This window comes from Cynoglossus semilaevis, chromosome 5 (genome assembly GCF_000523025.1).
Source record: "Cynoglossus semilaevis isolate Cse_v1.0 chromosome 5, Cse_v1.0, whole genome shotgun sequence".
Taxonomy (NCBI): domain Eukaryota; kingdom Metazoa; phylum Chordata; class Actinopteri; order Pleuronectiformes; family Cynoglossidae; genus Cynoglossus; species Cynoglossus semilaevis.
This window is the reverse complement of record NC_024311.1, coordinates 12,539,726-12,550,535: the sequence shown is the minus strand read 5'-3', so window position 1 is coordinate 12,550,535 and position 10,810 is coordinate 12,539,726. Positions and strand designations below refer to the sequence as shown.

The 10,810-nt window shown below is 39.4% G+C and overlaps 1 protein-coding gene across 1 annotated transcript in view; it reads right to left on the bottom strand.

Annotated features, from left to right (window-relative positions):
• The window catches only part of LOC103379122 (CUB and sushi domain-containing protein 1), a 172,802-nt gene that overhangs the window by 61,698 nt on the left and 100,294 nt on the right, over positions 1–10,810 (bottom strand). The window contains exons 30-35 of the mRNA XM_025055552.1: positions 6,231–6,347; positions 5,967–6,080; positions 3,157–3,252; positions 2,866–3,069; positions 1,710–1,834; positions 1,055–1,151 (exon numbers count right to left, since the gene is read on the bottom strand). Of these exons, the coding sequence (XP_024911320.1) occupies positions 1,055–1,151; positions 1,710–1,834; positions 2,866–3,069; positions 3,157–3,252; positions 5,967–6,080; positions 6,231–6,347 (753 nt within the window). The remainder of the gene's footprint in view (positions 1–1,054; positions 1,152–1,709; positions 1,835–2,865; positions 3,070–3,156; positions 3,253–5,966; positions 6,081–6,230; positions 6,348–10,810) is intronic.

The following is a 10,810-nucleotide window of genomic DNA, read 5'->3' as shown; positions in this document are numbered from 1 at the left end:
AATGTCATAATCGTAATAATCAGTATAACTTGTCAAATTGTCTACAACAGCTTTGACAATTTTTAACATTCAAACTTCAAACTATTGAGCTGTTCATTTGATCAGGTTTGAAATTCAGCCAAAGAAGCAGTTTGTCAAAAGTCATTCTCTTGAATATTGTTATTATAACATAAATTACATATTAAGAAAATCTCAGATGAAAATATAACTTGAAAAAGTGTTAACACTAAAATGAACTGACTTAAATTTGAACAAAAGTCTGGATCCAGATCGAAGACAGAAGACGTAGAAATGTACTACACTTTTGGGAGAGAATTAAACACAGATAGTACCATGTGTAGTACCATGTGTAGTACCATGTGTAGTACCATGTGTATGCAAGAGTGTGGCGTCTGCCTCAAGAGTTCTATGTCGACTTTGTCAAATAATACAATCCACTGAATTCTCCTGTAGCTGTTAGCTGACACGTACAGAAGCTGAGTGACCCGTGGTCTCTCTCCTGGGCAGCACACCCTGCAGGTCAGCGTGGTTTCAGCGGGCAGCTCCCCTGTGTGGCCCCCTGAGAAGGGCGCAGACGTGTGTGTGTGTGTGTGTGTGTGTGTGTGTGTGTGTGTGAGTGAGTGCCCTATAGGCGTTAAGTTTAATGTGTGATAGGTGTGCATGACAGGTATGTGCTTGGGGCAGGTCACAGAGGAAACTCCACTGGGAGAATGTAAAAGGTTAGATCATTCGTTTCCTGTCTCTGCTCCACGCTCTTTGTTCTTCCTCTCTCTCTCACACACACTCTTCACTGCACCGTCACCACACCTCACATTCATATCTAACCTGGTTTTATATGCACATAGTTGGGGAGGTCAGCTGTGGTGTGTGTGTGTGTGTGTGTGTGGTGAACTCACTGCTGTGCATGTGTATTTTCATTGATGTATATTTTTCTGTTTTTTTTTCTCTATGGTTTGCAGATGTCATCCCTCATCCATCATCAGTGGTCTCCAGGGTTGGTTGGTTGGTTGGTGTGTGTGTGTGTGTGTGTGTGTATACAAACACACTCTCGTACCAGAAAATGACCCTAATTTGGGAGCTGTCATGTCTCCGCCATCGTAGATCTCCAGGGAGTCCCAGTTGTGTTCCGTCGCAAACGTCATCACCTGGATCTGACAACAGACGGAAATGACTTTGTTCAACTCTTTAGTGACCACCGGTGGGTTCACTGTCTAAAAGTGATGTGAGCAATGAAAAACACAATCAGTGCTGGAAATGAATGTTGCCAAAAGAGAGAGCAAACATTAAAACGTGTCTGTTAAATTCTTCACTCGACCAACACCGCATCAACGTCAACAACTGACATCATCCGTTAGAGAGTTTCAGATGCAGAAATCTTTATTTATAAATACATATTTTAAATTCTACAATACATCATACAAAGAGTCAACAGACACAACGTAAGGTTGATTTATGTTTCTTTGTCTGTGAATAAACAACGCTTTGATTTCTAAATAGTTCAGGCCAACTTTGACCAAATATAACAAAATCAAAATGAAATTTGTAAACTTTTTCATTTCCCCTCACATTTTGAAAGCAATAAATCAAACATGAATCACCATTTATTGTGAAACGATGAATTAACCAAGGTTGTATTTCCGCTCCTACGATGGTGTTTGTACCTTCAGTGCACTGTACAACGTATGTTTGTAGACTGACTGTATCCATACCTGAATCCCAGCTCCTTCACTGACGTGGATCCTCCACAGACAGTTCAGACTGTTGGGGTAGGGTTCAGGATAGCCAGGAGACAGGATCGTACCACGTCGCTCAGTCAAGTTTCCGCTGCAGGGAACTAGAACAGAAGTACAAACTCTGTGTTTCTCTGCAGAGTGTTAATAAAACTACAACGTTTTCAGAAACCTCTGCCATCTCCGGCCTTACACTGGGAATCAGGAATCTCCGAGACGGAGCCCTGTTCAAGGGTCACGCCCTTGCTCTCTGACCCTGGCTCATAAGGGACGTGAGATTCACTAATGTAGCAGGGAGCTGTGCCAGGAAGACCTTTAAACATCAGTGATGTCTTAAAAACAATTCCAAAATTAATAAGGAGCCAGTAAAGTGAGGTTAACGTGGGGCAAATCCCCCGTCTCCTGGAGTTGGTCGAAAGAAGAAGCAGCTTCACTTCTGCACATGTTGAAGGCAGAAAAATGTTGAAATGGGCGAGTAGACGAAGGCCACTAGTACCTGTGCTCTCATGGCCTACAGAGCATGGCCTACAGATATGGAATTTATAGTAAAATACCAAGAGTGGTCCTGAAACTGGAGTAGACTACTTAGATTCAACAGAAAACTTAATATTTGTATTACTGTAAGTTACTTATGTCAAATTTATGGCCCGTGGGCCAGTGAGATGCTGCCTTCGTTTCTTCACATCATCTAGATTTTATGAAATTTCTTATTTAGATTAAAAAGTTTGGTGCCACATATGATAATCACCTACAGAGCATGGCCTACAGATATGGATTCAATAGTAAAATACCAGGAGTGGTCCTGATTTGATAAACAGCTGTTTAGGAGTTTCATTTGTAATCGAGGAGATCCAGGTTTGATAAACTGGAGTAGACTACTTAGATTCACCAAAAAACTTAATATTTGTAGTATTGGTCAATGTAATATTTGTATTACTGTAAATTACTTATGTCAAATTTATGGCCCGTGGGCCAGTGAGATGCTGCCTTCGTTTCTTCACATCATCTAGATTTTATGAAATTTCTTATTTAGATTAAAAAGTTTGGTGCCACATATGATAATCAGTTTTCAAAACTTCATTATTGATCAATCACTGATCTCACTGTGATATAACCGAAGGTCCCCCACACTCACCGATACAGGTTGGCGTCGTTGCGTTCCACTGGGCCAGAGCACCTGGCACAGCCTGGCAGCGGATGGCGCTGGACCCTCTCAGCAAATACCCTGGACTGCATTCGAACCGGACAACAGAGCCAGCAGAGAACTCAGACCCGATCCTCCTGCCGTACCGAGGCTCTGGAACTGAGCTGCACTGACTGTCGCTGGTCCGAGGAACAGCTGCGGTGACGGTGTGAAGATGGTTTGATGCTGAACTTTAATTATTGAGTATTAGTGTGAAAAGGCTGGGAAGGAAATGAGGGTTACCTTGGTAAACGAAGTGAAAGCCTCTGGCTGACTGACCACTCCTGGCATTGAACCGCAGCATGATCTGATTGGAAGTTGCCAGTGGCAGTGTCTCCCCTGTAAGACACACACAAATCCACGCACACACACACACACACACACACACAGACATTTAATACATTTTGTCAATGCTCTGTCTTCTACTCAAACAGTACACAGTAAAAACTATCTTCCTGGCTGTAACTGTATGACAGAATGTGTTGCTGGGAGTGGCAGGTGAGTAATTGATGGCGGAAACACGATAGAGATCATTGACTTCTGTCATTAACGTAAACTGTGTGATCATTGTTGTAATAACTCTAAGTGAAAAATAATACTTTGTACTTTAATGTTGTTATACATTTTATCTTCTGCAATAAATATTATGTAAATCAGCTGAGCGATCACGGTGGAAGTAAAGTTTCTTTTTTTCTTAGGTTTTCTAAACTAACTGAAGCCTGAAGTTGTTCATTATAATTGTTGGTTTATTTTAAACAATAAAACAATCAAATCAGTTACAAAAACAGTAGTGAATTTTCTGAGTACCAACATCTACAGTGGTAAACGTTTATAATATGACAAACGTTTAATGATGTGACTCACAATGACACACGTACTTTTAAAGTTTACAAAGTGCGTTCTTTCTAGAGGCACAAACTATAATCAACAGCCACATACGTCCAGCTTTCATTTTCATCGCCTTTTTCCTGAGCTTTCTTACCAATGTAATCATCACCAGGCTGAGGAATACAACACACACACAACTACGTACAAAAAGAAATACTGTATATAAGGAGCAGAAGCGAAAGGACCAAAGAATAATTACTAATACACATACAGAGAAAAACAATGTAACATTGACAAATGAGACAAACGTGTCCCGATGGGGCTGACATTTAGAACCAGCATTAGCTGCCTCAAGATGTATGATTGTGCATGTGTGTGTGTTTGTGTGTGTGTTGAGGGTGAGCCAGAAATTAAATCAGATAACTATTGCCCAAAACTAGGAGAAAGTACTTCAAAGACAGCTATATTACTATTTATATTTCTAAAATGTATTTATTATAAAACTTCTTTTAGAATTAATCTGTTAATTCAGATTATATTTAAATGAAGAAAGTAATTATATATAACTGGAATATCTATTAAATTGGCAAAAACAAAGTACTTTTTTTTTAACTGTGTCCCTCTAGGGACCCCTGCCAAATGAACTACGGACCAATATCAGTCCGCAGACCAGTGGTTGTGTTATTTGTCATGATTTTAAACAAGCATAATATCCCAGTCAGAACTACAGAAGGAACATGACAAGGAACTACACTAATGTCCGCTAACCATCAGTTCCAGTGGGACCAGTTCACACTGCAGCCACAGGGCCGTGACACAGAACAGAGGAACATGTGTGTGAGAGGGAGAGAGTATTTAATCAGCAGCATGTCAATCAATAATCCCTCATATTTCATTCTCCGTCCTACTTCACCTACTAGAACCTATTGATTTTTGCTTCATCATTCAATCTGCATGTTACTGCGCGGTGACACACGGGAGGAGGAGACTCCGACTGGGCTGGAACCAGGAATCCCAGGGAGAAATGTGTTGAGAGCGGTGTGGAATGTATGGCACCATGGCTGAGTTCTTCGTGTAACGATAAGCGCTAATAGAATTTCCCCAAATTTATCACTGTCAAAATCCCTGATAACGACCACAGGTGCTTGGCTTTAGCTGCAGTTCCTAGAACCGTTTTCCCTTGGACAATATCACGGATTTCTATTGAACCAACGTGTGCTGAAACACGGGAAAGGAAGAGAGAGAGGAAAATAAAATAAAATAGAAAACGTGAAGCATTCTGGTAATACGGGGTTCATCAATCACATTTTACAGTGAAAGGTTTTGGAGTCATTTAAGGTTCAAATACAGCAGTGAAAAGGCTGTTAGCATTTTCTATAACTATTTTTACAACATAAACTGTGTGTGATTTATTTCATAATCTTGTAGTATTTCCTAAACTTTTCCCAAAACCAAAGACAATAAACAGTTCATACTCTTTAGGACTGGGCTGCACTTTTCTTTGATGCTTCCTCAACACACCACAAGGCTGGGATGTGAACCAGTAATCCTCCAATCACAAGCCTGATCCTTCAATCACTAGGACATGCACTGGACCATATTGGAGTCCAATGATAAATAAATAAACTTTTAGTTTTTGGGTAAATGGCATTGGTTTGTCCCCTGCTGCTGTCATTGGATAAACATGTAATAATCAGGGCTGTCCGATTGGTAAAAGTTTTGATTTGATCAACGACAGCGCTGCCGGGGATTAATTACAATTAATTAAAAATGAAAAGAAAAAAATCTATACAATTACAACAAGTATGTGTTTTAAAACAGTTTGTATTCCTATTCAAAATGTCAAGATAAATGAACAAAAGTAAAGTTTGTAAATCTTGCTACATGGATTGTAATCTAATCATTGCTGTCCACCTGGTGGTGGTTTATGGAATGGAAGGTCTGAGATGGTGATATAAGCTCGATGATGAACATGTGTACACTGGTACCAACCAAAACCTAAAACCCTACTTTTCTAAGTGTAATATAATGAAATATACTCACTCAAAATACAACAATAAACCATGTCTGAAATCAAAATCCAGTCTAATCTGTATTAATCAGATAACCCAACTTTATTTAATCCAAAAATTTTAATCTAATCAAACATAAAAAACAATGAAAATAATAATAACATTCTCTTCTTGTTTTCTCTATCACTGAGCGAATCAACACCAGGGACTCACCTGAATGTGACCCGGCTAGGGAGCTGAGCAATCGTGCGTTTTCATTGGCTCCATCAAACAACTCTACAGAATCGTTCATCGATGTGTGAAAAACTGCAAACTGTCCAAATACCACTGACGGGGGCAGAGCCGAGGGGAAGAAGAAAGAGAGAGTAACTAGGCAGTATTTTCACACGTTTGAATCTGGTCTCTGTGGCAAGAAACGTTTGGAGACCACGATTAAATTAGATGGTTTTATTATTTTTATTTTTTTTAAGAACTTACCGAACTGTGGGGACACAGTGATGTAATAGGAGCAGCTCTGCCTCGTGGTGTAGTTGAGAGGGTAGTTAGGAGACAACACAACCCCATCTGATCCTCCATACTGGCCTCCACATGGAGCTGTTGGAAATGACAGACACGTTTTAAACCAAGGCAAAACTTAAACTGTATTTAAACTACTGCCTAAATACTTTGTACACTGGGTTTTTTTTTTGAGAGTGGGAGAATCATAGACATATTAGTTTTTCACTTCAGGCACATTGAGTGCCTGAGGACATGCATATTATCATCAAACTGGCTCACCAGTCTGTGCAGACACCTTTTTTTTTCCTCTCTTTGCCTAAGTGTATCTTATGTAAGATCAGCACAGCACTTTTGTCAGCTCTAGGCATTTGCATTTAGTGAAATGTCGTGCATACAGCGTGATAATGTAATTCTGTTTCAAATCAGAAGAAAAAATACCAAATGTAAATAAGATTTGGAATTGTTTATAGAAATATATACATATATACATATATATATGCACATACAAATACATGCACACATATGTATGCATGAACAGTATATATATATGTAAATCTATACATATGTATGCATGAACAGTATATATATGTAAATCTACATACTGTATATTTGTATATCCATGCATATACACACCTACACAAATGTGTACGTATAAATACATATATACGTATTTGCATATATAAATATATACATATATGTATATACACATATATACATATCTATGTGTGCATATATATGCATATATGTGTATATATATATACATATATATATACATATATATGTGTGTGTGTACATATATGTATATAAATATATACAGTATATAAGAATTATATTTGCATAACAAGACCAACAGGTGTGCACTCATAATCCATCCCCTGACACTGGGGAAAAAAAACACATTGTTGTGTTAAATGCACTCCAACTCCAACTCATCTTCATCTGTTGATTACCGACACACTAATGTATTTTAATGATTAGAGTGATATTAACTGTAACAAGCGTAGCTCGGGCTGGAATCACCATGGCACCTAAAGAGCCATCAGCAGTTGCATTTAAGTGTAAAGCATAATGTCCCTGCTGATACCAGAACACAACTCATTCATTTTCCCATTAAGAACAGAAGGTGATGGTAATAATCTACCTGGGCTGATGGACTATGGGTTATTTTTACTGCTAAAAAAAAAAAAAAAAACAATATTGAGGGAAAACAACTTGAACTGCACTGCTCACACAACAACAGATCATCACAGTTGGTATTGAAGCAAACAAGTTGAACTTTATAACTTTGACGACAGTTTTCAGTGGTACTCCATATTTGGGATCTGAGTTTAAAGTATACCGAGGGTTTGGGTTTGATGTGACTTTTAAATTCTAGTCTGGAGTCGAGACCACATGGGTCGAACAAATGCATAAATAAAACATAAGTAATTGACAAGAAAATAAAACCATCATCTTAGAAAACATCGGTCGTACATCTGCCCATGATTATTGAACCAATAATTATTTGTCCCCTTTATAATGTACATCTGCCCATGATTATTGAACCAATTATTTGTCCGCTTTATAATATATTGTGGAGAGAGGTTTTCAACTAAGGAGGTTAAGTCCAACCAAACCATGGCATGAACTGCACTGATGCACAGGATTCTCCTGCTTATTGTGGTGCAGCTGGGAGATGAAGCACTTCATTTACCAGTCTATCAACATTCCAACCCTCACCTATGGTCATGGGCTGTGCATAATGACAGCAGCAGGCGGGAGCAGCAGTCTGAATGCAGGCAGCCAAGACCGGTTTCCTCTGCACGGTGGCTGAGCTGCGTGTCAGAGATACAGACAAGAGCCTGAGGTTTCATTTGCTGGAAACCACCTGCACTCGTCCACGCAGTCGAGGCGTTCAGAAAAATGTAGCGGCTCTGGATACTGTGAAGACTTTGTAATAAAGACTTTAACTAAATTACTACCATTTAGATTATTTCATGTTTTGCATCTTCATTGGATTAGAATGTACTGCATTACTGTGTGTGTTAGTAACATGTGCCAAATGATGCCATGTTAATGTTTATACAGTCTTTAGATCAGTGATGTCAAACCGATGTGTTGCGGGATAGGAGTGGACCGTGAGAGATCTTTGGATTTGACTAACCAGAAAACTACTATTTATTTACTACAAATATTTTTCTTCCTTTGCTAAAGTAGGGACAGAGAAATATTCAAATACCTTGACCCTTACTTTTCACTGTGTAACAACTCATTCTGCAGTCATGTCTTAAAAGGACCTGGTTCCTGTAGCATATATCTTCCGACAAGTCTAGTTTAAAGTTTAAAAAGCATGTCCGACCAGTAAACAAATGAATCTGTTTGACACCAGTTCTGCTGTTGGACTCCAATGAACCCCCCCCCCTCCCCCATGGAAGCTAAAGTAACAGGCAGGTGATCAAAACTGTCACTGATTCTACTGGATGGAAATACAACAATACCAGTGAAGCACCTTTCATCACTTTTTTTTATGCTCCAAACATCATGAATATTAGTGTTTTATTCATGTTGATTCACCTTTTCCTGCTGCTGGGAATGCTGCCCACCCTGTTCAAAGCTGGCAAACCCGTAGCTTCTCTAATCTGTTATTCTCCTGTATTCTTCAAAGCAAATCTGAATGACAACGATTGGCCAGAAAAGTTGTTTTGTTTGACAGAAGTTCATGTTGTCCTCAATTATCATTTGGTCCTGGTGGCTCCCAGGCATTGTTAGATTATGAGACTATGTGTATCTGTGTGTTTTTATAAGAGAAGTTGGATTCCAGTTGAGCCAATGCTGGAGCCAGAATGTGGTTAGTTAAAATATGGGCGATGAACCACTGAGACAATTTGATCATTTCGTCCAATTTGTTGGGAAACAACTTAAGAAACACAAAAACATCTCACAGCAGATTTTTTTTTTCATTATAGATGGATGGATGGATGGATAAATGGACGGACGGATGGATGGATGGATAAAACAGTTTAGGCTGTTCAGCTCCAAACAGCATAATTCTGAATTGTGCTGCGACCCACTGTGAGACCACTTTTTTTCCCTACTCTCCAAAAAAAAAAAAAAACCTGCAGGGTAAAAATTTAAGTGAATGAATTTATGTGGAGCGAAGCGAGCTGCACAGCAGGCCAGCGCCTGAACCGGCGGTACTGCAATTATATACTTCTGCTGCAAGACCTACAAGAAGCAGACCTAACGGTGGCAGTCGTAATCCATCCTGAGGAAACCCAGCAGAGTTATAAACCTGTTGTGCGGACATTAATGCACAAGCAGAGGTCAATGGACGACGTCAAAGTGTGTGACTGTTTATGTGTGTGTGTGTGTGTGTGAAACACACATCGAAGACATCTATCATCGCCTTCATCGGGGCCTCTCCACTCTCTCTCTTCTGTAGAATCTCATTGTATTGTTTTATTCTCGTCGCTCTGTGCTGTACCCATTTATCCCCACTGTCCACTTACACTGTGATTTCAAATCAGTCATTAATTATCATCACCTCTGCACTCGTTAGACCGGCAGAAAAGGGCAAAAGAGTTGGAAATTGTTACGAGAGAAATGGAAAGGTAACTTATGAATCAACGTTGTCCAGGAAACTAACCGAGCTAACTGACTAGCTTACTTTGCTAAGAAAGGAGATCGTCAGATAAAATATAAAGATCACCGATGAAATGAATGAACAGCCTACGTAGAGTTAACAAAATCGACAAATAAATTCAGATTTAACAGTATCTACAGAATGTGCTAATTCGAGACAATAAAAGTCTCTTTTTTATAACAAAATCGACAAATAAATTCAGATTTTCAAACAGTATCTACAGAATGTGCTAATTTGAGACAATAAACGTTTCTTTTTTTACTATAAACTACTATAATCTGGGATGCTTTCGGCAGTGAAAATATCTGACATCTCTGTCTCATAGAAATGGAACATAAACATCTAAACTACAGAGAGGGATATGGAGCACTCAGTGATTTCACAGTGGGAAAACTCTCAGCGTTTGCAGACTTACCTGCAAAACATGTCAAAGTATATACGAGTGTGTGTGTGTGTGTGTGTGTGTGTGTGATGGCTTGGCCCTTACTCCTGTATAAGTTGTTTGCTCAGCATAAACTGATTTATATGCCTGGAGTGAAAAGGTTTCCACTCCTTCCCCAGGCACCTCCACTCTCACCCACTCATGCTCCTCCTTCAGACTCTTTTCCTTTCCAACCTTTTGTTTCCTGCAGCGTGTGAGCTGCCTCTGTTTTCTTTTTTCTTTTTTTTTCTCTACCCTCCTGATCTTGTGCATTGACATCGATTGATATTTTTTGAATCGATTTTTTGCTGCTGCAATGAAACCCTGAGGTCTGGTGGTCTCGGCTTGATCTACCCACGATTCCCTGCTTGTGTTGCTTCAGGCCTAGGCGTCAGTCGTATCAAAACGGTTTACGCATGTGGGCTTTGACCAATTACACACACTCACACATGTGCAAAAAAAAAAATTTGTGTGAAAAAAAAAAGCATAGCTAAGACGTTCTTTGGTTCGTGCATC